Genomic DNA, 27301 nt, shown 5'->3' on the forward strand with positions numbered 1-27301 from the left:
TAACCCTCCCATCCATCCCAGGGGTTGCAGACTGATCACAGAGCCACTGATCGACCTGATAGATAGGCAGGTAGACGGACAGAAGGGGGGGGGGATGCTGCCGTACCGTTTTGCCAATGGAGCCATTGTAATGAACTGATATAAGGCACCTTTACTTCCAGCAATCAATGACTTGGAATTATCTCGGTGAGTTAACTACTTCCTGTCATTAGCCCGGCTTGAGATGACAACGGAGGTTATCGATGCACGTCATTAGTGTCTTATTGTCAGATAACAAGAAATGTGCTCATGTGGCGATAAAGGGAAAATCTAGCCGAAAATGAAACAAAGCGCAGAAGTTCTACTCTTAATGATGTGAGCAAAGTATATATATATAGATATATATATATATAGATATATATATATGTTTGTGTGTGTGTGTGTGTGTATAAATTAAATTTGGCGGGAAGGTCGGCAGCATCAGCAAACCGCACATAAGTAAAGTAATCTGATTACTTTTAAAAGGATGACCGATAGGAGCCGAAAGGCGTCGCAGGAAGCAGGTAAGACGTGCCGCCAGCGTCCCCAGCCGACCCGACTGTCTGAGCCCCACCCACCACCAGTCCACCCACTCAAGCCCCGCACACTCACTTTTGTCTTCTGCGGGTGGGAGCGACTCCCTCGTGCCCTAGCCCAGCCAAAGGACGGTGAAAGCCGGGGGGGGCCGCAGGTTCGATGCCCCGCTATCCTCTCCGTTGCGTGAAACAGAGCGTCTAGACTCCGGGCAGGTGAAGCCCCTCCAGGGCCTCCAGGCGCTGCGCACAGTGAATACTAAACAGGATGAGACTGCACTCAGGAGCGGCACTGCGCTCCCCGCTCTCTCTCCCTGTCATGCCAAATACTATTAACTCTATAATTCTCTTGTGTCAGATGTATAGCGCCACGCTCTCTGGGCATCCATTGTCACAGCGCCCCCATCCAGATGTTCCGGTTTGTGTGGAGAGGCGTGTACAGTCAGTGTGAAGGCAGGTGATGCAAATCACGGATGGGTTACCGAGTCGCGTACTTGTAGATGTTTATGTCCTCACATTCCGTTTGTCAGGATGAAAATGATTTTCTTGGCAGCAACTAAAGTCAGCAAAACTCAAAAATATGTGAGAAGAAGAATTGTAGATTTACAGTTTTAACAAGCAGACACAACAACTGCATGGAAGGTGTTCGGATGTCAAGTTTGTTGCACATTTCAGCAACAAGGCAGTTCAACGTGGTTACACCATGAGATCATAACACAATGAAACAAGCAACAAACGGTACATTTTGTCAGATGCCACCATCAAAATCATCAAGAAAATAAACCTCAGATACTCTGATCAATGTTCCAGTTATTAGAATCAAATGTAACTCACAACAGGTGGCTTTTTTTTTTTTTTTTTAGCCTTTATTTAAAGGAGTCCAGTGTTTCGGCAGTTTTGCAGTTTTCTGGACGCTTGTTCCAGATTTTAGAGGAGCATGAAAACGGAACGCCGGTTCTGAATCTGGGAATGCAGACGTGCCGCCGATCTGCCTGGAAGACGATTGGAGGTGTTGTCCGTCAGGGGAAAGGAAATGGGTTATGAGGTTCAATGACGACCCAGGAACCGGGGCCAAACGTCTCCCCTGGAGAACGCTTTCAAGGTCAGGGGAAACCTAGACTGAGCTGGTTTGCCACAAAGAAGAAGTTTGCAAATAAGAAAACTTTTAAGAGCTTTCAGCTCTGGTGGTGGAAGCAGAATGTTGAGGGGCTTTTTTTTCCCACTTTAAGATGTCAAGGGACGTCGACAAGAAGTCACACACACTGATTAAAATGTTTTCCTTTTGTGAGGTAAAACAACAGATTTTTTCATGTTGTTGCTATTTGTCAAGAGAAAGTACACTAAGTGAAGGCACATTATTGGACAAGGTGAGGTAACACAGGGATGAAACTAAACCGTAATGTTTGCCAACTGATACAACATATTAAACAGGAGCCAAAACTCACGGAGGAAAGTGCAGGAGTTTGTTTTCTAAATGAGACAAGTGTTTCCTGTATTCTTCTTGCGTCTGAACAAATAGGTGTAACAGAGAGACAGAAGTGTTTCCTTGCTGAGAAAACATATAGACCTGGTTGAAATCTTTTAAAATCCTCGTGGAGGAATGTGTTTTTGTAGGATCAAAACCAAATTTTTTAACTTTTGGCTCCAACTCTAAAAGGTACAAAAGGCACAAAAACAACACAGCACATCACCCAAAAATTGTGCCACCGTTTTGAAATGTTGCGCTGGCAGGACATTTGACTATTTCTCTACGGTTGCTCTCTTTGGATGGATTCTGCGTTGTGACAGAAGGTACTAAAGTTCTAGACACCAGCCGGCTTCACTGAAAACCTCGGCTGTCTGCTGGACAACCGAAGGTTCAGGGAAGTTTTATTTTCTGCCTTTTCTGCTTTGTTTTATTTTATTCAGGCTGTTTTGTCACACTCTAGTGACACACAAGACAAAGTGCTAAATATGTACAGTCATTAAGAAACGCATTAGCCAAACAGTTTGTAATTTCTCTGTGGGCACTGAAAGAGCATGGACTCTGCAGGCAAAGAGGCAGCGGAATTGAATTCTGTTCAGGCGACTTGTCCAATAAAAAGGCATCACTGTCATGCCGTAACACAATACATTTATGGAATGTAGTGGCCTTATCTTCTTTCTGCAGAGATATTCTCAGCCCCACACTTCCTGAATCTGGGAAATTGTGGTGATTCTATAGGCTATGTTTAGCCTTTCATTAAAATGCGCCGCTATCTGCAGGCACGGGGATATTAAATTATTATTCATGAGAGCAGACTGACGTGTTTTATGCATGTTTACTGGGCGAAAAGTAGGCCAGATTCCTGCTGACTGATGAACCCTCTCACTCTATTTTTTTATACGTCATGCAGTTTCTCTGCGGCTCTATTGGCGGCCCCTGTGTGGAGGAACTTCGGCAGACCGTTGTAGCATTTAATGTCGGCCAAGTCACCTGAAATTAAATGTACCCAAAATTCTCAAAAGTGTTACATTTTTCATTTTGAGGTTTAAACACTCCACTTAATATGTATTGCAGATATTTAAAATACAAATGTTTATAGTTATCCAATATATCAAACTTATATTTCTCATAGGGAAAAAAAATCTATCTTTTCTACTACTGCTTTATGTTTTCCAGTTTTTAATGTCTTGCTACAGATTTTCTTAAATTGACTGCATGGATTTGATCTAAGCTATTTCACTGTTCCAGTTGGTGGAAGTCAATGTTATTTGGGGATAACAATGTAAATGGGGCCTGCGTCTGAATGAATGTTTTTTTTTATTTGTGAAACATTTTAGAAACCATTTTTCTTCAGCTTCACAATTGTGGAGTACTTGTAGTTAGTTTATAACACAAAGTCCCAATAAAATGCATTGAAATGTGCTGTGAAAGTGTGACAAAATGTGGAAAAAGCAGGCATGAATATTGCATGAGACTAATGTATCATTTATGACACAACAGGTGCATTTGAATCCTTGCTATAAAAGTGTTATCTCATTGCAGTTGTATTTAGGCACAACATCAACTCCACTTTCTCTGTGGTAAAATAGCTTTATATCCAGGTCTTCATCAGATATCCAACATGTCTCCTTATTTTCTGCATATTCAAAATGACACTACACAGGAATGATCAACCCAAACTAAAAGCTTTGACTTACAACAATGGGATATAAGAAACTGAAAACAAGTTATTGCATTTAAGCATTGCATTTTAAATATAAACAGCAATGGCAAGTAACATTATTTGTTTAGAGAGAATGATCTTTGAGGCACATGCGAGACGGAATGTGGATGGGGTGAAAAAAAAGGCGTGTCTCTCTATTTGAATACTTATTTCAATAAGTATTGAATGGTAAATTATATGGTAAATCGACTTGCCATACCAACGGAGCAACCAAATGGTTCAGACCTTCTCTTTGAGCCGAACAGGCTTCCGTACTGTCGCTCGAGTCATGGCTGCTCCCATGTGCTAGTTTGAGTAAATTGCACAGCAAAGCAACGCAGCAGAACTGAAGACACCGACACTGTGGGACAGAAAGGCATTTTTACGAAGCAGCACAGAAGAAGTCCGAGAGACGGAAGTGTCGCAGGTAAATAAATAAGTAAATAAATAAATAAAATTGTATCACTGCCTGCTAAGCTTGACGAGCATCATTTATGTGAGACGAAGTATGAAAGCAGTCGGCTTGTTTGCTTGCTTGCTTAAAAAAGTTGCTTCGTTTAATAAAACACACATAGCGTCGCTTAAATTTACAGACTCTTTGTAAGTAAGTTCTACGTAAAAGCAAACAAAAATAAAACACCAAACTGAATTTAAAAGAAGGTTATGTATAAGAGAATATCAAGAAACGAAGGTAAGGGAAAATAATTTGAATTGGATTTTCACAATTTATACGATAGTTCCACCAAACGTTTGTTAACTAATATAATACACTAATTAGCAGGTGTCTTACATTGGAAATAATGAAAACGGACTCGGGTTGTTTCCGTGACACGTTTTAGTTTTTGAGGTTTTGGAGTGGAATTTTATCTTTAAATGTTTTTATTCATATCTAGAACAGATTCTGCCTGAATTGGCTATAAACATAGAAATAAAGACACAAATTATAATTTCTAGTAGTGTTAATCTCACATAATCCTTGTTAATTCGTTGTTTATATTATTTACAATCTTATTGTTTTATATAAGTTGCTTATATGTCACTCATTATTCTCACTTTTTCATATTCTGTTTTTATTTACATATTTATTTTTTATTATTAGGTAAGGTTCTGAAACAAAGCCAAAAACTTTGGGCGTCCCTCTGGTTACTTTGTCGTCCAGCATATTTGAGAATGGGAAAAGTATGGCGTGACCAAAACTGCTGACTAATCATTCGTGCACTTTGCTAATTACTCTCTAGATGTGTAGATCTGGGTAGCGGAAGACCTGCTGGTTTAATTGGTCCTTGATGTGGTTCTATAAAGTATTGACACGCACACGCCACACTTTTCAGATGCATTTTTTTTTTTAAAGTTTTTTTTTAAAATGCATAAATTTCCTTCTGCCTTCTTCAGAAATATGCTCTAATTTGTGTATCAAATAAAATCTTAATACAATGCAGTGAATTTTGTGGTGGTAATGTGACAAACGTCTCCTTTCGCAGGCTGCGTCCCATGCTGGTGCGGACGGCCCGGCGGCTCCCTCTCATCATCTCCGGTCGGCTCCACCCTTCCCCTTCGTATTCAACCAATCAGACGTGTCGGAGGAGCCGGAGCTCTATGGACCCCCAGGTGTCCGCCGCTGACCCCTCGTCCGGGATTAGTTCTGATTCAACGCATGTTTCAGAGGAACCGACCGCCGTCGAGCTGTTACCTGGAGAGACTGTTGTGAAGGAGGGGAAGGCGGCCATCTTGTTTCCCAACGCCAACGAGGTGTTTTACAACCCGGTCCAGGAGTTTAATAGAGATTTAACGTAAGGCAACTTCAGTGTTGGAACAAAACATGTGGAAAATATTCAAAACAAAGGCGTTTACTTGGTTCCGCTTTTGTATATATATTTTTTGTTTCATTTTTCCAGTTGTGCCGTAATCACGGAGTTTGCTCGAGACCAGTTGGCTCAACGGGGGGTGAAGGTGCTCGTTCCTGGAGAAAAAGAGCGAGTGGTGGTCTCTCTGTCGGAGGAGACGAACGAGGCAGAGACGGCGGAGAAAAACGGTGCAGAGGAGCCCAAAGTTACAGCAAGAGTAGGGGAAAAATGTGAGGTATGTACCGAGTTCCCACTGGTAAAAATATAAAAAGTAAGGTGGATGTTACCAGCATACAGGAAACACATGTTTCTGCTGTTGCTTTTTGTTTAAATTATGCATATGGAGAACCTGGAATATTGATAGATGTTGAATGGAAAGGAGCTACTGTAGTAGTGATGAAGCATTAAAGGTGCAGTGTTATGTAGAATCAACTCTATTTTGAGTTTCTTTCATGTACATTTGGAAAACCCCCTAATCTCCCGTGGCAACCAGTCAGCTGTGCAAAATGCACAGCTGACTGGGTGGACCTCCGCCTTTGACCACAAAGCTCCTCCTCTGAACTGCAACTTCTGAAGTTTCCGAGCTTCCTCCTCACAGAGCAGCCCACCCCCACTCAGCTCCTTCAGACTAGCCAGCAGCAATTAGCAAACAGGTGGTGGAACTGTGCCACCTGAGCTCATTATACGAGTTACTTCTCAGTGCAACGCTGGTTAAAAACGTTGTTAAAGGGTAAATGGAGGAGCCGTGTTGTGTTGACTTCCTGAAGGCGGAGTTCCAGAAACGGCAGGATTTCTTAAAGAGACAGAGGCCCAATTTCAAGGCGTAAAATTTCTTCTAAGTCATTTGATATTTATGTATAGCATTTTTATAACAACTGAAGTTAACAAGGTTACTGTACTGTGCTCTAAAATAGAGCCTTTAAACACTGAACTGGTGGAGATGCAAATGCTTCTGAAGTGAAGCATAAAGTCTGTCACACTGAGTGGTCTGATTTCCACTGGGAGGAGTCATCCTATCCGGAAAAAGACACACACACACACACACACACACACACTGCTTCAAGAGTAAAACCTCTTTTAATAAAGGCTTCCATCAAGCTGCTTATATTAATCATCTACTAGGTAATTTCACACTTTGGTGGCCCCAAGTGGTAAGGAGAGGTAATTGGAGAATTTCCTGAAAGTTGAAAGCATTTACTGTACGATAGATACTGTCCCAGTTCTCACAGGAGATGAACTAGTTGGAGTTGGCGCTTTGCTTTTTTTAATTGAGCGCTTTTTTTTTGTTTGTTTTATTCTTTGTAGATTTGTTCTCTTTAAAGAAAAAAAAGAAACACTTTGAGAGTGACTTTTTCTTTCAGAAAAACTTCATTTATTGGCCTTCAATGCAGAATGCTGCACAGGAAGTTGGCAGCAGTAAATACAAGCTAGTAGAAATGGAGCTAAAAATCTTGATTTAAAAAAAAAAGTATTTAATCCTTTAAAATTAATTTATAAACTATTTACATATTTTTTCTTTAAATATCAAAAATCTTTTTATCTTGCCTCGTCCATCATTGTTCCAATTAGTATAAAATTCCAGTAAATCATGTTTCTGGACTAAAATGACCAGTACAGATTATTGTCTGCTGATGTTAATTTTTTTTCTGGTTTTTTTTTCGCTCGTCTCCTCCAATGTGCAGAACGGTCTCCGCGTCCTGGAGGGCCTGGCGGCCTCCGGGTTGCGCTCGGTGCGTTTTGCTCTGGAGGTCCCCGGCCTGCAGAGCGTCACCGCCAACGACTTCTCCAGCAAAGCGGCGGCGCTGATCGCCCGGAACGCCCAGTACAACCGGGTCGACCACCTGCTGCAGCCCAGCTGCAGGGATGCCAGGTTACCCAGCCGCTGCTTTTATGTGTCTGGATTTCCTTCATTGCTGTTGCTCCGTGTTTCTACGTTGAGCTTTACATTTCGTGACCTGACTCATCTCCTTCCAAATCTTCGATTTGAACTGATCTCCCCCCCTTTTTTTTTCAATTAAATCATTCTTTCTATTTATGTAAGTTTCATTTCAGAATATGAAATGTTCTCAGCAATTTTCATTCCTTTTTTTGTGTGTGTGTGTGTCCAGCATGCTAATGTATGAAATGCGAGGGAAGAAAGAGCGATACGATGTCATCGATCTGGATCCCTACGGAAGCCCGGCGGCGTTCGTGGACGCAGCAGTGCAGGCTGTCAGTGAAGGAGGTGAGTTGTTGTTCAGACTGTCGTCTGCTTCGGTTCCATTTCACCGATTGCAGTTTTTAGCTGATCACCGATCTTTTAAACGACAACTTTTTGGTTTTGTCTGAAAAGTCATTAAATTTACCAGGTGATTTCCAGACTGTTGAGCAGATTTATTAGTTAGTTAGTTAGTTAGTTGTGCAATCCTATTAAATGTTGAGTTTCCATAAGATCCGCTGATAAAGTATAAAGTGTCCTTATGATTTAATTTCTGTCAGATTACTGATTTTGAAGATCTATTGAAGTATCAAATCAGATTAATGATATTCTTTTCTATGAAGCAATGGGAATTTTATTTTTGTACAGATGTAGCACAAAGCTGAGTTTACTACTACTAATTTTTTACTTGTAAAATTACTTAAATAAATTCTCTTTCCCATATCTAATAAAAAACAGACACAGCTGGACCTTTTTTTAGGTGTCAAATATGTTCATGATTTATAGATTGTGGAGTCAGCTGAATTGAGCACGCTGCAGTGTGTTTCGTTGGAATCTTTTGCTGATCGATGCCGACCGTCTTCTCTCCGTCAGGCCTGCTGTGCGTAACGTGCACCGACATGGCCGTGATGGCGGGAAACAACGGGGAAACCTGCTACAGCAAATACGGCTCGGTCTCCATCAAAAGCAAATACTGCCATGAGATGGTGAGTTCACTGAAATGGGAAAACGGATGCGCTGCGGTCGTGATTGTGTTGTATAAAAACGGGCCAGTTACTGTAACACTGAAAATTGTCAGAAGCTGAACCTAAAACAAAAACAAACCGTTTCTTTTTTTCTTTTTTTTTTTTTAGTGAAGTTTTAGATAATAACCCTCAAATCAGAGGAGATTTTTCTATTGCTCGTAGAATTAAATTGCCAGTTTGTTTCTTTTAGACCACAGGGTTATGTCTTTTATTTTATTTTTCTTATTTTTATTCTATTTATTTGTTTTGAATTTGCAAGAAAACAGAAGTATTAGTTTGATTGGGAATAGAGATGCACCAGTCAAGCTTTTCCTGACTGATTTCAGCTTCTGGAGATCTTTAAGGTCTGATCTTTCATGTCCAACAAAAACAACACAAATACAATATTACACTCATTAACTTTTGAGAAAAAGTTCACAAATAATTTTTTTTATTTATTGAACTCAAAAGAAGTGCATTAAAGTACATACTGTCGATGTGTGTAAAGGCTGAAGAAACAGTGGAAGTTGTTAGTTTTAATGCTTAATAAAAAGGATTTTTAGGTGTTTGATTTTTTGATTAGCCATTTCTGATCTCCACCTGATTGATTTGATGCACCTCTAATCTACATTAAATATTAAATAGATGTTGTTTCCTCCTCTGCAGGCTCTTCGTATCATCCTCCACAGTTTGGACCAGCGGGCCGGAGTGTACCAGCGATACATCCAGCCGCTGCTGTCCGTCAGCGCCGACTTTTACATCCGGGTCTTTGTCAGAGTCTTCACAGGACAGGCTACTGTCAAAAACTCTGCCAGGTACTTTTTCTGTCCATTTGTCTCTTTCTAACACACACAAACCTGTTAGCTGTCCAAATAAAAGCTGTGCGATGGGAGATGATCGATCCTGGTTACCGGGTTTATCAACTGCGGTAGCAATTTTACTCCAACTCCTCCCCTTGTCATTTCTGTATTCTTTGCGCAAAATGTTGAATAAACATTAATGTTGTTTCCACATATTATCTCCAATGTCCGCTGGACTTCGGTTCGTGTCAGCTGTTTGGGATTCCCCTCCATAATTTCCCCTCAGAAAGCAAGAGGAGAATCCGTGCTTTCTGATTGGCTACCTGTCACATTCAACAGGTTGGTTAAGGCTCCCAGTCGGGGAAAACCCCTGATTTAGATGGAGCGGCAACGACGATCTATCGTAACACGCCACACAATCTTAGAAAGACCAACGTTCTAAGATTGTCATAAGGGAAAAATAGGGGCAAAAAATCATGTAGTGTGAACTATTGCATCATGTAGTCGATGTGCCCATTTTCTCTATTTAAATCTAATTATTACTGAAGGGCAACATGATATACATACTTCATTCAGACTTCATACAGACTTCATACTGCATTCAACTCTTTTGGTTGAATGCAGTATTTATTTCCACTTTGGCTTTATGTTGTTTAGGTTTTTTTTTAAGTGCATTTTTTGTTAATGGAGACTGAGAATCCATTTTATTTTTGTTTTTGGTTGTTTTGTTTATTTTGTTTATCAGCTCCAGTGTTAAATATTCTTTTGAAAATAAAGTGTATCTATTGTTGGCAGGAAATCGCATGCATTATTACGTCATTTCCATTAAATCAGTGTAAAAATGGCTTCATACAATATTATCGTTTATCGCAATAATATTTGAGACAATTAATCCATCCATCCATTTTCTGTTCACCGTTGTCCCTTAGTGGGGTCAGGAGAGGTGCTGGTGTCTTTCTCCGGCTATTTTCCGGGCGAGAGGCGGGTTCACCCTGGACAGGTCGCCAGTCTGTCGCAAGAGACAATTAATCGCTCTGCAAAATTTATCGTGACAGGCATATTTATTAGCACCAGTATTGACAAATAAAGTGATACTGAAGCATGTCAATATATAAAGCCACTATTAACACACATCTTATGTCCATCCAGACTGTGAAGAAAAGTTAATCTGACAGAAATGTAAATGAAAACCACGCAGGAGTGACGTCCGTTTGTCTCCCCATTTTCTCGTGGCAGTAAACAGGCGTTGGTGTACAACTGCGTCGGCTGCGGCTCCTTCCACATGCAGAGACTGGGTAGAAGAATAAGCAGCGGCAAACAGTAAGAAAGACGCACGATAAAAACTGAAACTGCAGACGTTCAGCTGAAGAGCTGAGGCAGCAAAACAGAAATGTGTTCTCTCTCTATGGGCTTCAGGGGAAAACTGGCATCATTCTGTTCTTGTCGTTCTGTTCTGGTTGTCTTTGACACTTCATCTGGGCAGAACCTTTCTTCCTTTTTGCTTTTGCATGATGTCTGAGAAATATGAAGTGTGTGTGTGGTGGTGGAAGAAACCAATGAAGACTTCCTGAGAGTTCTTGTGAAGTATGCAATGTCCTTGTTCTTAAAACAACAAACCTCTCGATTCTTTCTAAGGTTGTATCGGCTTTTAAATGTGGAATACCTAAACTAGTATCTTCGTTGCACTTCCTAACATGTGTAGGTTGCATCCTAATGCATCTTTTTGACATTTTAAGACGGTTTCCCTCCTATTTAAGTGTTAAAGTTGAATGGTGTGCTTGCAGCATGAAGTATTCTGCTGCCACTGGACCGCCGGTCGGACCAGAGTGTGAGCACTGCGGACAGAGACACCAGGTAGCACATAGAGATCAACACCCTTAACGCAACGTCAGACCTCAACAGAGCGGTGTTACTCTTTTGTAACGCCATTTTGTGTTTGCGAAGCTTGAAAAGCGCCCTGGGCGTTTGAACAATCTTTTGGTTCTGTCTCGTAGCTGGGCGGTCCCTTCTGGGCCGAAGCCATCCACGACCTGGACTTCGTCCAGAAGGTTTTAGAGGCCGTGTCGGGGAACCCGTCCAGATTCGGAACGTCCAAACGTATCGAGGGCATGCTCAGCATGGTTACTGAGGTAACCCCTCACCCGGTCGGTGTGGCCACGCTGGTGTGGTTGGGTGTTGTAGATGATGAATGTTTTCTCTGTTTGTTTCAGGAGTTGGAAGATGTTCCTCTCTACTACACAGTGGACAGTCTGAGCAGCACAATACACTGTAACACTCCGCCGTTGCTCCAGTTTAGGTAGGAGACAAAGTTTTATAGCTCTGGAGCTTGTTTTTAGAAAAAAAACTGTGCATGATTAATTATGATTTACAAAAAGTACCCTAAAACAATCTAATATGGACAATTTTAGGAGTCTGGGATGTTTGTGTGCTTCCTTAAAAAGTCTTAAATTCATGTATCTGAAATGAAGGCCTTAAATTCCTAAAAAGAAATGTAAGTTGTTCAGGTGGGACATTTTTTTATGGCAGGAATATTTAGTCTCATAAACATATCTGGAAAATAAATTAAGAGACCACTGCAAAATGATCAGTATCTCTGATTTTACTCTTTATAAGTTTATGTTTGAGTAAAATGAACATTGTTCTTTTATTCTATGAACTACTGACATCATGTCTCTGAAATTCCAAGCAAAAATGTAGTTTTGACTCTGCAGACATCTTGGTTGCGTTCTGTGACTGGATGCGGTTGAGGCTACCGCTAATTAGCTGGTAATACATTCTTCCTAGCTAGCTAGTTAGCTAGTGTTTTTGTGTCTATCATGGGTAAGGGCAAATTTGGCTGGACCACGTTAGTTTTCGCCACTGGCTCACTACCGCTCACTAGCTGCTAACATACCGTTGCTAGCTAGCTTTCTTCGTATCTTCTCATTTTTACCACTGGCTTGTACCACTAACAAGCTGCTAATATGCTGTTTAAAATGGCAAAAAAGTCTTAAATTAGACTTGTTGAAATCCTCAGATTTGGAAGACTACTGGATCAAAAAAAGATGCAGAGCACTGTGAAAAATGAAAAACAGATTTAAGATGCGAGTTTAATCTTATTTGAGCTTCCTGTGAAAAATAATTAGTTTTATCATGTGGTCAATGAACAGAGGAAAAGGTTTGGGTTTCCATATTAACACACTAAATTAGGAAACAAACATGACTAAATCTGAGTGGTGTGGATGGTTAAACTGATGTTGCGTCTTGGACTGACTGGATCTGCTCTCCCGCAGGTCGGCTCTCCTCCACGCGGGCCACAGGGTTTCTCTCGCTCACGCCTGTAAAAACGCGGTGAAGACGGACGCTCCTCCTGGAGTCATCTGGGACGTCATGAGATGTTGGGTAGGTGCTTCACAAAACACCTTTTCGATTATTACAACCCAACAGAAATCCATGTTAAAGAATCACATGATAATGTGGGGTTTTTTTGTACCCCGTTTTTGTCTGTGGTAGGAGAAAACGAATCCTGTAAAGAGGGAGAAATTGTCTCAGACCAGTCCTGCGTTCAAGATCCTCTCCACTGAACCCAGGTGAGACGAGACCCGATGAGAAGGTCCAGTGGATGGGCTCCTGTCGGGACTTTGGAAAATGTTTCCTTCTGTTGTGAAAATGACTTGTGTGTATTTATGATGTGTGTGTGTGTGTTTAGCCTAGAAGCCTGCTTCACCGTGAGAGAGGATGCAAACCCTCAGTCTCGTAAACGCCACCTGACCCGGTTCCAGGAGAACCCTCAGGCCTTCTGGGGGCCCAAAGCTCGAGCCAAAGCAGGGTTGGTCACACAAACTCACACATCCACACGCATCTCAGGGTTTGTTTTTTTCCCCTATAATTCAATTTAAAAAGTTAAAATCATTAAGCTTATTCACCTCTTTCTGCTACACTTTTTTCTTCCACTAAACTTTCCATAAATATGTCCTTTGAAACGGTGCTCTGCCATGTCTGCCGTCTTCCCTATGATTTTGTAGCTCTTTCTACTATTTACATATTTTTAATTTACTATCCTAATTTTCTGAATTTCTGGGTTTGGCTTTTGTTTAGTTATTAGCCATAATCTTCAAAAATAATAGAAATAGAAATAAACACATGAAATACATCAGTGTGTAATGAGTTTACATAATAGATTGTATTGTAATTACATTACAAAAAAATACTTTACAATAATATTCCAATCTATTGAGATTCTCTGATTATTTAAGTGCAATATTGAAATTCTCAATGAAACTTAAACCCAGATGATGATGTTTAATAATATAAAACAACTTTAATAAATCTAAAATTATGAGTTACACATTTGCTTGTTTGAGGCTGAAGGTAAAAATAAAGTTTTTCAGTTCGTGAAAAGAGGCTGGTCCATCTTCGTTTGGTTACCTTGGTGACAATCAGATCATAGTCCCACAACACCCACAGTCAACCCCGTTAATTAATAAATCTGAAAGTATTTCTATGCAGAAATATGCAAACAATTCAGTTTAGTCCTGCAGAAAAAATTCTAAGTCGTCATTTGTTCCAGTCTGATTCCACCAGTAAAACATGGCCGACCACTGGAGTTTATCGTGCCGATTGTTTCCGTCTGTTCCAGGGGCGGCATCTCTACTGACCTGCAGGACAAGAGGAAGAAGTTCCAGAACAAAAGGAAGAACCAGATCACCGACTCGTCGCAGCTCAAGAACTTCCCCTGCAAGAAGTTCAAGCAGGTCGGATCCGCCTCAGAGGAACCACGACCCGCTTTTATCCGTTCTGATCTGGCTTTGCTTCCTTCTCCAGGGAACGTGTGCGCAAGGAGACAGCTGCTGCTACTCCCACCAGACGGAGCAGACGTGTGATGAGAAGACTGAATGAGTGCTAGCTATTTGCTTTCATTCTGAGGAGTTTTATTTGATTTTTAGGTTTTTTAGTTGAAATGGTGGAGTCTGGATACTCTGAGGTTAGTTTTGGACCGCTGAACAGAATGGAAAGAATCTCTTCGGTTTTGCGCCAATAAAACATTTATTCTATTCAAATGAAGCCATTGCTTTAACTTTAAATTACTAGGGGTGTACCGACTGCAATTTTCTGACCTACTATTGATTATTAGAAAAGCTGAAATGCAGATTCTGAACTTCTTCTTTTTTGTCAGAAAGTCCTGAATATTGGAACAGTGGGGCAAATTTTGATCATCAGATCTTTCTGAAGATCGGTTTCACATGTAAATACCGTCCGGTCAGCGATCAGGCAAAATAACGGAACTGGGCCGACCGGCTTATTGGTGCTGTAAATAGGTTTATAATTATTGGCACATAATGACCGGGTGGATCCAGCAGCATAAAAACTCTAGAGTTATTTATAGGAGGCAATAAGAATGACATAAGATGCAAATGAGCAGATTTTTATTATGAAATGTGCTTCAGACTTCCTTATTCTTCTTTATATACATACCTAAATGATCCATCCATCCATTTTCTTTCACCCTTACCCCATTGCGGTTGGGAGGGGTGCTGGTTCCTACCTCCAGCTGTCAACGGGCGAGAGGCGGGGTCACCCTGGACAGGTCGTCAGTCCATCACAGATATCTAAATGACATAATTCTTTAAAAATCTTTATCTTTGCTTGGAATGTTTTTTTAACTAAGATATTCCTCATCACAACTCAGGTTTTAGTCCAAACCATTGGACTGATTTTGGTATTCGTGTGACTGACAGAACCCACAGACAAACGCTGCTTGTCTATCTAAACTCTCAAGGTTTTCCCCAGAAAAACTTGCTAAACCTGGTGGTTGGGCACTGGGGCAGTCACTCATCCAGCGGCCCGTCGTGTTTCTGAGTTAAAATATGTTTAAAGTTGACTGGAAATTTGAAAATATCACTTGATAATCATGTGTTATTGAAAGATTAGAAGACTAATACCTGAACACCGACTATAAAGCCTTAAAAAAAATGCAGCCATTTAAAAAAAACTTAATTAAGCGATGCTTATCCTGGTGGGGGCACAAGTAAAGCCTGGTGGCCCGCCAGGCTTATAATACACTGGGGGAAACCCTGACTCTCATATCGGCATTCTAAACTGGAGCTGATTTAGATGAATGAAGTGCATATTTTAATATTTGCAGACAAAATGAAAGCTGTAAAAAGTGAGTTTTAAGCAGTGCAGTGCAGCATAATCCAGTGAAGACAAGTCAGAGGATTCTAAATCAGATGCTAACTTTCCAGAAAAACACTCACAATCTTAGCTTTCTGTAAAGTTAGCCTGTCCAAGCTGGGGAGACTCAAAAATGTCTGAGAAGTGTAATTTTATTTCTAATAAGTGTAACAAGCCACATCTGTCAGTGATGCTCATGATCACGAATTATTCCTTCATCATTTCAATGTGTTCAAATAAACATAGTTACCTCTGATTTACAGCCATCTAGTTGTAATGTTCTACCGCTGCCACAAGAGGGCGTTAGCACTAACAGCATTGTACTGCAAACCCAATGGTGCAGAGGAGGAATATTATGGGTGGATTAACAAAAGGTGTTGTGAAGACAGGTTGGTAATGCTAACTAAGCAAATGCAAACTGCAAAATCCTTCAGCACCATCGGAGTTATATAAAACAATGTTTACATTTTTCAATAGAAAGTATTGTGGGCTGTTCACCAGCACGTTTATTCATATTGAAGTAGTCTTTTCAGGGTTTTTATTTAGAGCATTAATTCAAGGTTTTTGGGGGGCTATGGCTGTATGTTACTGTAAAAAAAAAAAAATCGTTTTTTTTCAGTACCTTCTGTCTGAAACTTCAGGTCCAAACCAGTTCATCTCCATTCAGATTGACCAGTCTAGTTTTAAAACAACTGAAATTAATTGACAATCTAACCTCTATAGTCGCTTTTGTGAATTTTATCTTAAAAACATGCTTTATTTCAGCATCCTGGAGCGTTCTCTTTCAATCAGCTGAAATTTGGGGGATTGCTTTTCTGAAAATAATTTTTCAGAAATTATTTTCTGAAAAAATAATGTCCTGCATTTTATGTCTGCATTTTAGCAGAACATTTTTAGCATAGAATAGAAGTTACTGCAGAACCTCAAGTGTTAAAGGAAGATTCGGCCCATTTAGAGTCACAAAATAAACATCAGAGAAAATATTGTAGCAATAATTAGAACCGCAGCAAAAAGTCAAACATGCCACAATGAAATGAACCAAAATGTCTCCAAAGCATCGGGGGACTGACAGGGGCCACCCGGGGATTCCAGGTAGATTCCAGGTAGATTCCAGGTGATTCCAGGTAGATTTCAGAGATGCACATTGCAGCGGCTGTTCCTCCAGGGCCGGCCCAAGGTAATATGGGGCCTTAGACAGAACCCCCCTCCCTCCGGAACCCGTTCTACTAATAACCTCAGCATTAATAACATGTTTAAATATCGATAAGGTGAATCTGAGAGGGAGACCAGGTTTATTGGCTGAGTTTAAAATCAATCACTGATTATTGGTTATTTGCTGTGATGTATTTGTGAACAAACCCAATTCAAACACAAAGATTACACCATATTGTAGCCATGGTAACGCAACAATCAAACTATCAAGATGATTCTTTAAACTTTTACAAAGTAAATTTACTAATTAAATCCTAAATGTAAATATTTATTTTTCTCAGCTGAATGCATTAAATAAAATGTAATAACATTGTTATTCTCTTTAAATGATGCTACAGGTTTAGATCTATGGTCTGTGTTACAATTAAACCATTTCTAGGGGCCCCTGAATGTCTGGAGGCCCCTGAATGGCCCCTACCAGCAGCTACTGAGTTTTCTTTGTCTTGATATCCCAGTCTTATAATTCTAGATCTAGAGGTTTAACATCAAACTATTATATAGATTTAACCCCTTCGAGCTTTTTGATCTATAAATCAGTCTGCAGCCAAGTTGTTCTAGAGGTTAAATAGATATTATTAGGGCTTCATTAGTAAAATTTGCTTATTTCATAACTTTATGACCTTTGACCTTCTCTCCTCTGGTCTGTTTAACAGCTACAGTCTCAGATCAGCTCAGATCTCCAGGACTGTCAGCAGCAGAAACAGATACTTTATACCTGTTGGGGAAAATATAGACTATATTTGCTTTGCATTGTCCTCACCTGATGGCAATGATATAGTAGGATCCAATTAGATTCTTGATTAATATGGGTTGTTGCTGTGTTGTTGTACGTATAGTTTTGTTCAATGTGCCCCTTTTTAAAATTTGAGCTCCTGCCCCTCCAAAGGTCTCTGCACGGCCCTGTCAGAACATGTAAATAAAACCATGTAAAAGGTGTAATTCAGCCTACTTTATGTATTCCTAGCATCAACCAAACTAGCCTGTAGCAAAACGGTCCTTCCTCAAGCCTCATAAATAAGCTGAGTCTTTATTGAACCACCTAGGTGTGAAACAGTAAAAGAAATTTATGGCTCATTATATTACAGTTTAATTAGAGCCTTGGGGGAGGGGTTGTTCTGATTGTAATGAGGCAGCGATTACCGCTGCTGTAGAGTTACAACGTGACAGGCACTTCCTGTTCATCCTCTGCTCAGTTTGCTCTGAGCTGCAGCCGCAAAAATGTAAAAAAGATTCAAAGAAATTAAGGCATTTTTGTTGTCAGGGGGGGAATCTTGACAAGAAAAGCTGTCAACAAGGCATCAAAGAGATGTAAGGGGCGAGGCGACAAAAGAAGTTTTGTTTTCTAAAACATTTTGGCGTCTCAAAACTTTAATGTTTTTTGTCTTTTTTTTTTAACAAAGTAAGGCCTCGAAAAAGTGTAAAGAGGGGGTAAGGCGCAAAAACGTTTTGAGAATATTTCTTAAAAATTTCTCAAATCCCTGGATTTTTCTTGTCAAAAAAAAAAAGAAGGAAAAAGTCCTTCAAAAAGGACTAAAATTTGCTTTTTCCTAAAAAGTCTCTCAAAACTTAGATTTTTTTTTTTCTTCCCAAAAACGAATATTGACAAGAAAAATTGTCAACATGGCGTTGAAAAAGTGCAAGTCGGTGTAAACATTAAACCCACTTAAAAATGGAATGTCAAATATGATCAGTGAAATTAAATCAGTTTTCTTGAAAGGAAGATCTGTTCATTAAAATAGGCTTGTTACAGACTTTGTAGATTACAGTGATTTGTTATGGATGTACGATTTTGTGTCCCTGCTCTATTTAAAAAAAAGAAATCTTCATTACATCACTAAAGCATATAAGACCAGCACCGGTCTCACATAGTGATGGATAAACTGATAACAGGCCCACAGAACGAGGCCTAGTTAAAGCAGAAGGCTCTCTGTATTGACACTATCTCTGTTCCAAAATGAGTTTGTATTCTACACTGCATCATTGGGAATTACATCTTTTTTTTATACATTACTAATAATCTACTTATTTCTTAAGGTTGAGTGAATGAATTGAACTGGGGTCTGGTCTCACCTGGAGGAAGATCTCGGGGTCATGCAGACTAAATCACAACCGACTAAAATGATGAAAATGGGTTTAAACTTTTCTTAGATTTGTACAAAGCAAGATAAATGTCGAACATGCATTTGTCTTGAAGACACTTATTATTCATTTAGGATTTGGAAGAAAAATTCTGAAGTTTTACTAAGATGCTACAAACAGACGTAAAGTCATGGAACAGGTAACAGATTCAACATTCCTACAGGAATCTGTGAAGGTTGTGGAAGTTTGCCATAGTAATTTATAATGGCCATTCTACTTAAAAACAGTGGAATAGCTGGAATTGATGTAATGGGCAAACCAGTAATAATAAGACAGTTGGCGGGTAATACGACCCTTTACTTGAAAAATGAAGATAAAATTCCCTTTAGCTTTTCAAGCCATAAATCTGTCTCCTGGCCTCTGAGCAACTTAAATAAATGTGAGATGTTTTCCCAGAAGTCCGCCCACTATCACTATTTAACACATTATACTGGGAGTAGCGATGACAAAATCAGTGTCTGATATGGTAAATATTTGGAACAATATTGACAAATGTAAGCTGATTCTAATAAATGACTATAGGTAGAGCTCAGTCTTTACTTTAAAATCCATTAAATTCACTTAACGGAAACACGCCAACTTGGGGGGAAAAATAAACTCACATTTTTTGATACGTTTTTGCGCTTGGATCAGGTGGGCTTTCGGCCCTGTCGAAATAGACATAAACTGTAATGGAAACACATTCGTATCATACGTGCCATATACATGTATATGTTGTTATATAAGTACTGGCGAAAACCACAAAGAATACGACAGGAAGTGGTAGGAGGATAATGGCTTGTTTTTGTGTTGTTTTGTTTTTTCGGACAGTGTACATGTGGCTTCTCCAGACCTCTCACAGCATCAGACAGCGCAGAAAAGGTCGTTTTATCGCTCCAGCGCGTTGAGTCTCTTCTGTAAAATCGCCGACTACGTAGCTGCGCTCAAGTGGGCGGGGCTTGTCGCTCGTCTCCTCTGATTGGCTGACGGATGATTAGCGCCAGCGCCGTGGCTGAATGGCGGCTTGTTCTTATCCAAAGGAAACAAAACGAACTTGAGCCGCTGAGGCCGCCGCGGACTGGCGCCATGTTGCCACGTCTTCCTCCTGGATCCCACGAATAAACATTTAAGGTTGTGGCCTATTTCTTGGTCTGCAAGGTGTTACACCAAACAAAAGACACAAACACTTTATTTGGAAGAGAGCTCAGATCTAGAGCTCTCAAGCTTTATCTGACGCCCGGTGCTTCATCCCTGCCATTGCTGCCATAATTTTTGTTGACTTATCGCGTATTGGTCAGTGGTTTTATTTTAATTTCTTATTTAATGGAAACACAGCAATTGTGAACTTGCTTGTTTTTGTTTTGTTTGTTTTTTTTCCCCCCACATTGGCAGAGTATTGACAAAAATTTGCACACAACGTTTGTCATGGAAACGCAGCTGTGAAGTCATTGGAACCCAACTGACTCATGACCCACTAAAGCAGTGGTGCCCAAAGTGGGGCCTGGAGGGTCCGGCGTCCTGCATGTTCTAGTTCTCTCCCTGGTTTAACGCACCTGGATCCAATGATGACTCGTTAACAGGCCTAAGGAGAACATTGACCTGCTGAGAAGGTTGTTGGTACCACCAGGGAGAGAACTAGAACATGCAGGATGCCGGCCCTCCAGGCCCCACTTTGGGCGCCCCTGCACTAAAGTGTCCCCTGTCCCCACTTTGTGAACCCATTTGATTTATTTTTCCTTTTCTTTTGCAGTGTGTGACTGATGGGAGACGTTTTCATTTTTAATGGTGAAGAAACCCCCCAGTGAGGTTCCGGTGGCCAGTCTCCTCCTTCCTGTGTGCTGTAGGCGGGCCCCGGCCCCTGCCCCCTCCCTCTCCGTCTGCATTAAATCCTCCAGCTCCTGTCCGGGTGCAGCACACTGCGGTCTCCATCAGCACCTCCGCCCTGCGCTCTCCTTGCAGGTGGGAAATAGCTACACACACCCAGGACAGTCACAATGTAAGTATTTACAACATATCAGGACATTGAATGTTTGTTTTTTTCTTCTAAACTCCTCAGTAAGGTGCATCTGATTTCTAATGTTGTTGAATCCCCTCGGCTTGACGTGCAGGTAAAGTTAACGTTTGCGTCATTTATTTTTTTTTCTTCTTCTTAAGCAGCGCGCACTTGAATGCGTACGTCGCTGCGCATTATCTGAAACGGCGCGTTGATGCTTCAGTCATATTTAGAGACATTACTTATTATTATTATTATTATTATTATTATTATTATTATTATTATTATTATTATTATTATTATACATTTTAAAGCTCTTGGCATTCTTTGCTGGTCTAAGCTTTTCCAAACATACTCGGGTCAGGAAGATGGAGTCCTGCTGGTCGCGGCTCCTTCCTGACCTTAAAACGCCTTTGGTTTGCAGGGCAGACTGATGATGCAGCAGATTTCTCTCCCTCTCTCCTCGGTGCAGCAGGAACAGGAACACGTGTCCAGTTTCATCTCTGCAGTGATGAAACCCAGTCCTGACTGCAGCAGCAGCCTCGTTCCTGACTGACACCTTCCTCTCTCCTCCTCCTCTTTTGACACTTTTTTAAAATTTTTTTTTAGTTTTACATCTTTGTTTCCTTCGTTAACTCTCCGCCATGTTTTCTTTGCTTTTCCACTTTCTGAACGCCGTGTGCAACATTTGCAGCTACTTCTTTAAGGCTTTTTTCAACGTGGCCTGAACCAAAGCAACAAGAAAAACAACGACAACAAAAATGTTTATGTGAAGAAACGTCTTTATGTGCTCTTCTGCAGGGCTGCCATCATTGCCGTAGCTATTTTGGCCCTGGTGGTTTCCATTGAAAGCAGCGTGGGGTAAGTCGACGGCTTCAGTTGTTTAATGCGAACGCGACGTGGATCACGACCAGACACGATTTCAAACGGAACTCTAAACCAATGCTGGGGAAAATCTCGTAAAACGTTCCAGCTACAGCGACTGTCTTGGAGTATTTTACAGATGCGGCGCAAATCGATCAAAAAAAAAAATCATTAGAACTATAATCGAAACACTAAATTATTGCAGTGATTCTGTTCTAAAAGTGACACTGTTCTCAGAGTGATGCATCCAAGCATCATAATGGAAGGTTTAGTGGAAGGAAAAGCTGCAATAGAAAAAGACTCACAACTGTTAGGGATATATTTGGGGCTAAAATACAAAAAAGTTAGTGGTGAGTCATAGTCTAAAACTGTATAAATTGTCACCTTTTTTTTTTAAGGTGTTGGATTTTGATAAACAAAGTGAATCACTAACACAGTTATGTACAATCCAGACTGGACTAGTTTTATTTCCCTTTAGCCATAACGTTTCATGGGCTAACAGACTTCCTGAAGCATTCTGCATGCCCGGCTCCATGTGGATTTTATTAAGTGGACACGTGTTTACAGTTTAAAATAATTCACAAATGTGTATTTAAGAGGAAAATCAGCTGAACTCATTTAGCACAAATATGGCTCCCAACGCTGTACAGGCAATGAAATATGTTTAATATCCACTAAAAAGGCTATTTTGAAAAGGCACTTTTGACTCATCGGGCATATATTCTAATTTATTGAATCCGACTATAAATTAGGGACTTGTGTTTATCGTACCGTTTATCGTGTATCGTGAAAAATGTACCATGATCAGCATTTTCATTTAGCGTTGTCTTGATGAACTCCAATTAACGTTAAATAGAAAACGGTGTTATAAGAGAAGTTCTGTTTAATGTTTACTGTTCCACGAGAGCATCAACAGAGAGTACATTTGAAAATACGATTAAATGCCGTTACTGTGTAGTTTATATAAATCGCACTTCATTAACTAACTGTAACCTTGAAGAAGACGATGTTAGACGGGAATGTTTTTCTAGAGAAATATTTGTGTTTGATGTCGAGCAGTCACAGCTTAAAAAAATAATATATAATTTCTTTTTATCGTTATCGCAATAGCGCCACAATATCACGACGAAGTTCTAAGTCCATATTGCCCACCCTGACTGTAAATGATTTTTTTTTTTTTCCCCCCACTGCGTTGCAGACCAAGCACCAACACCAGCTTCTGCACCGAGTCGAAGGAATGTCTGGAATATGAACTGGTCTGCAAAACGGACGAGTATGAAGTGAGTCTGAACCTCCAACAAGAAGCGAAAACACACCTTTTTTTCCCCCTCTCCTCACATTTATAAGTGTGTGTGTGTTCAGGTGCGACACCTTACCCCCACTCGCTGGGTGTCGACAGACGCCGAAGCCTACTTCATGGGAGTGGGAGCAGCCCTGGCTTTCAGGAGACTCTTCCAGTACATCAACGGAGCAAACGACGAAGGTGAGAACACGAGGGGAAGAGTGCGACTGGGCGCGTTTACACCGTTTCATTTGATTGATTTGATTTTTCCTTCTGTGGCTGTGTGGGGGTTTCCGGGTTTAGGCGTGAAGATGGAGATGACCGCCCCAGTCCTGGTGAAGGTCCCAGAGGAAACCAAGCTGTGGGAGCCGGCCGTCTACACGCTCAACTTCCCGCTGCCGGCGGCCTATCAGGACAAGCCGCCCGCGCCCACCAACGACAAGGTGAGCTGGGACTGCAGAAGGATGCGCTTTCTTTTGTGATTGTCAGTTTGCAGGTTAAACTCTGCGGTGCAGAATTCAATCAGGGCTTGTTGCCTAGAGATCAATAGGAAGCACCGAAGCAGAAAATTGAGTCCGACGCCAGACCAGGTTTCACTCAGAGGAAGAGGAATAACCGGAGTAATGGTGGCACCTGAAATGAACCGTTTTCAGAGCTTTACAACATGTAATGATGTGATTCCTTCATCAAAACATACCTGGAGTGTTGTTGAATCTTTCATGCATGTTTGAGAAATCCTTGAATCTCCCGTGGCAACCAGTCAGCTGTGCAAAACAAATGGCAAACACCTCGTGGAACCGCACACCTGCTGAGTTCATCATGTGAGTACGGCGACCTTTCAGGGTCATAGTAGATAGGAAAAGAGGACAAGTATGTTTCTGCCAAAAACTTGGTCCTTTTGAAATTAATCTCAGAAATTTTCTAAAAAAAAAACGTGGAAATTTTCGAGATTAATCTCAAAAGTTTTTTTCTTGCAAATTTTGGACTTTTGTAGCTCAGAAATGTCCTTGTTTTTTATAGAAAAATTCCAAGATTATTCTCATAATTTCTTATTTTTTTGGTGGAAATGTACTTTTTTTTTATGTCGACAAAGGCCCTATACATCTTATACGAGCTACTTCTCAGTGCAACTCTGGTAAAATCATAGTTAAAGTGTTAATAGAGGAGCCATGTCGTGACGATTTCCAGAGGGCGGAGCTTCAGAAAGAACAGGAGCTACTTAAAGAGACAGAGGCCCAATTTCAAAGTAAGTTACAAAGTAAAATTTCTCTTAAGTCAGATTTGATACATATATAGCACTTTAATAAGAACTGAAGGTAACCTAGTTACTTGATTGTGCTATAAGATGATACTTTGTGGCTGGAAAATACATAATACTACCCCTTTAAAAAAAAAATCACATTTTTATTCAGGACATTCGGCTTTTATTGGGCTTTTGTGCACAAAGTAGTGGATTATTTTTAAGTGGATAGAAAGTGGCTCACAGGTTTTATAAATAAAAATCTTAAAAAGAGTGGCATACATGTTTGTCCAGCCCCTCCAATGAAATACTTTATAGAACCTCCTTTTGCCGCCGTTGCTGTTTTAAATCTTTTTTTATGTGTAAGTAATACTTTATTGCAGGTCTTGATCCGTGGACCTCAAGGCCCTAATGAGGTCCAGAGATGTAGATTGGAATCAGTCCATTAAGAGATCCCAATATCTTGAAATGCACTGGCAGCCAATGAAGTTTCATTAGAATTCTCACATGATTTTCTGGCTTTGAAAAATCATAAAATGTTCACGTTTTTCTAGATAATTCCTGAGATTAACCTCAAAGTTTGAGTTCTGGCAAATTTTGGACTTTTCAAACTCAGAGGTTCCCTTGTTTTTCTTGACAATTTCTGACGTTTTTTCTGACGGACATTCTGTCCCTTTTTTCTATCTACAAAGGCCCTAATACGCCGTCGTACATGGAAGACCACTTTAAAGGTCTCAGCGCCAGGGGTTGGTTGTAGTTTCTGCTGCTCTCTAGTGTTTTCCTCGCTCTGGCTGCCCAGGTGTATTTTACGGCGATGCCGGACATGGACGTGTACGTGAGGAGCTACGGAGGCTGGATGCTGTCGGTCACCTCCAGGCTTCACTCCCACCTGCTGACCAAAGAGCTGGAGCGAGTTCGCGCCTCCTACAACCATACCTATCACTATGGAGTCGGTTACGACAGGTAGGACGCGCGCCGCTCCCGTCCCGTTTGTTCCAGCGGGTTCCATCTTTATTCTTTTCAACACACTCCTGTTTTGCTCTCCCCTATGTGTCTGCAGCCCCTTGAAGCTCCTGAACCGGCATAACGAGGTGTGGTACGTGGCTGAAGGGGAACCGGTGTGCACAGACCCACAGGAGCCTACTCCCGCACACACTCCCCGCCCCACGCCGACCCACCTGCTCGCGGACTCGCCGTCAGAGATGCTGTCCGACTCGCCCTACCTCCCTCCGTCCAACCTGTCCTCAAACACCACCTTTAACTCCTCTTCTTCCTCGCTGCTGCCCTCCGACCCCTCGGCCGTCCTCCCGTCCGAAACCCCGGCGAGCAATGCGTCCGAGCCTCGCACCGAGGCCGCGTTCAGTCACCCTCCGTCCTCCGCCCTCATGGCAGAGGACCCGACGGCGGCCAACGCCTCCGCCGGCCCCTCGCTGGAGCCGGAGCGCGAGGCCGGCGCGTGGAACATCACGACCGGCGGCTCTGTGGACACACAAGCTAACCCTGGCACCGAGGTCCAACCAGACGATGCCCATTAGCAACACTGAAGCTATCAGCGTTAGATATACAGAAGCGACGCACTCTTTGGTTGTTCATTTCTCCAGTATGCAATCCGCTCTCATTTTACCACAGCTTTGTTCCTGCTCCACCCACAGTATCTGTTCACTGTGTCACTCCCAAGTTATCTAACTGCTGCATTATAGGTAGATGTGAGGTTAAACTATATTAATCAGATTTAACTGTTAGGACTTCAATGGGTATCTGCTTTAACCTGATAAACACAATGCAGGGATTACCTACAGTAGACCGTTGTGTCTGTAGAAAGTGAATGGTCTTGATGTGAAGAAGTTCGACTTTCTGCGCAGCTCCATCGCCGACTTTCTTCTTCTGCTGTACGTGTGGCGACATGTCAGTGCAGTCATTGTAAAACCAGCGTGCGCGTTCAACGGGATCTTTGCTGCACAAATAAATAATCACACTAAAGGTTAACTTAACAAAGTAATAACATTTTAGCATTTTTTTCCCTGCATTTTATTATTTAAATTTGCTTCCAGGGAAGGAAAGAGCCATCTAACAGTGAAGTAAGCAGTCCTGCTTAAGGCGCTTAAACTTAACTAGGGCTTGAATTCTCAGTTAAAAATGTATTTTTTTTCCCTGTAAAATTCTGTAACATAAATAGCAATACATGTCCAGCACCTTTTTAATTTCTGACAGCATTTGTATTATTTAAAATCCTCGACGTGTCTATAGTTTTTAGCCCATCAATGGTAATTAAAAGAAATCTGCGACCATTAGATTAAGTCATTTGTCAACGTTTTGAACTCTAAACAGTAACTAAAAAACTAAACAGTAACATAAATGCTTGTTTTTTGTTTGTTTTTTTTTTTTTCTTCAAAACTGAGCGTGGTTAAAAGAACGCCAACACAAGTTAATCTGTCTTTCCCAAAGGAAAGTATTATTCACTTCACTCTGCTTCAAGTAAAACCGTTTAACAAATCCTTCTGCTTTCGTTAAACTGGCATTGTTCTTGAAAAATTTGTAATTGTGTTCTTTAACAGTATTAAAACGGCACCAAAGATCCCAGAGAAACACGCTGCACCAAACCAATGCAATAAAATGTATGTATGTAACTTTAAAACAATTATTCTGTAGCAATGCATCTCAGAGCTACGTGGTAAATCTGAGGAAGACGCAATAAAGTGGTACACTCTTGTTGAACACTTATGAATTATTGACTTGAATCAGTTACTCATCTCATCAACTCCATTCAATTGACCTTTGTTTTCCCCGACAATCTGAAAACAAGAAGCTTGAGGAGGGCTGTGGTGATGTACTAACAATGATTAGTTAGCTTTAAATTTGAATGATGTGACGTTATTAAATGTGTGGAAGGAGAGAATGGCAAAAGTGACGATTAGCTTAGTATACAGATTCAATGCCTCTGGCTCCACTAGAGGGAAATTCATGCTAGCTTAGAAACTACTTCAGGCCATTTACAATTGGAGTAAATATATATTTCAAGCTTTTCTTTTTTGTATTTTTAATTATTAAAAATACAAAATTAGAACATTCATTTGGACCAATCAAAAACGGATGCTTTAAGTCTAAATGTCAAGCTAATGAGAAGTATGTACATGTCTAGACACTCAAAAATGTTT

The 27301-nt window shown here is 40.9% G+C and overlaps 2 protein-coding genes across 4 annotated transcripts; both read left to right on the top strand.

The window, feature by feature from the left end:
* The first annotated feature begins 65 nt into the window (after positions 1-65).
* Positions 66-14327, top strand: trmt1 (tRNA methyltransferase 1). Of its 3 annotated transcripts, none has more exons than XM_028016136.1 (16): positions 66-186; positions 5200-5508; positions 5614-5797; positions 7245-7432; positions 7671-7786; positions 8354-8466; positions 9151-9299; positions 10521-10604; positions 11069-11138; positions 11279-11413; positions 11495-11580; positions 12557-12665; positions 12777-12853; positions 12973-13092; positions 13903-14017; positions 14088-14327. In XM_028016136.1, the coding sequence occupies exons 2-16, from the start codon at positions 5210-5212 to the stop codon at positions 14160-14162; spliced, it is 1920 nt and encodes a 639-aa protein (XP_027871937.1). In that variant the 5' UTR covers positions 66-186; positions 5200-5209; the 3' UTR covers positions 14163-14327. The 3 variants fall into 3 exon arrangements, with proteins under 3 accessions (XP_027871937.1, XP_027871936.1, XP_027871935.1); XM_028016135.1 differs by lacking the exon at positions 66-186 and adding an exon at positions 3949-4145 and having other exon boundaries at positions 5184-5508; XM_028016134.1 differs by lacking the exon at positions 66-186 and adding an exon at positions 3949-4145.
* Positions 14328-20607: 6280 nt separating this feature from the next.
* Positions 20608-26871, top strand: soul5l (heme-binding protein soul5, like). Its single transcript, XM_028018562.1, has 7 exons — positions 20608-20763; positions 21562-21621; positions 22823-22904; positions 22987-23107; positions 23210-23349; positions 24946-25109; positions 25207-26871. Coding segments are annotated over exons 1-7 (1044 nt in total). The 5' UTR covers positions 20608-20761; the 3' UTR covers positions 25682-26871.
* The last annotated feature ends 430 nt before the right edge of the window (positions 26872-27301 follow it).

Source organism: Xiphophorus couchianus, chromosome 5 (assembly GCF_001444195.1).
Source record: "Xiphophorus couchianus chromosome 5, X_couchianus-1.0, whole genome shotgun sequence".
Lineage (NCBI taxonomy): Eukaryota > Metazoa > Chordata > Actinopteri > Cyprinodontiformes > Poeciliidae > Xiphophorus > Xiphophorus couchianus.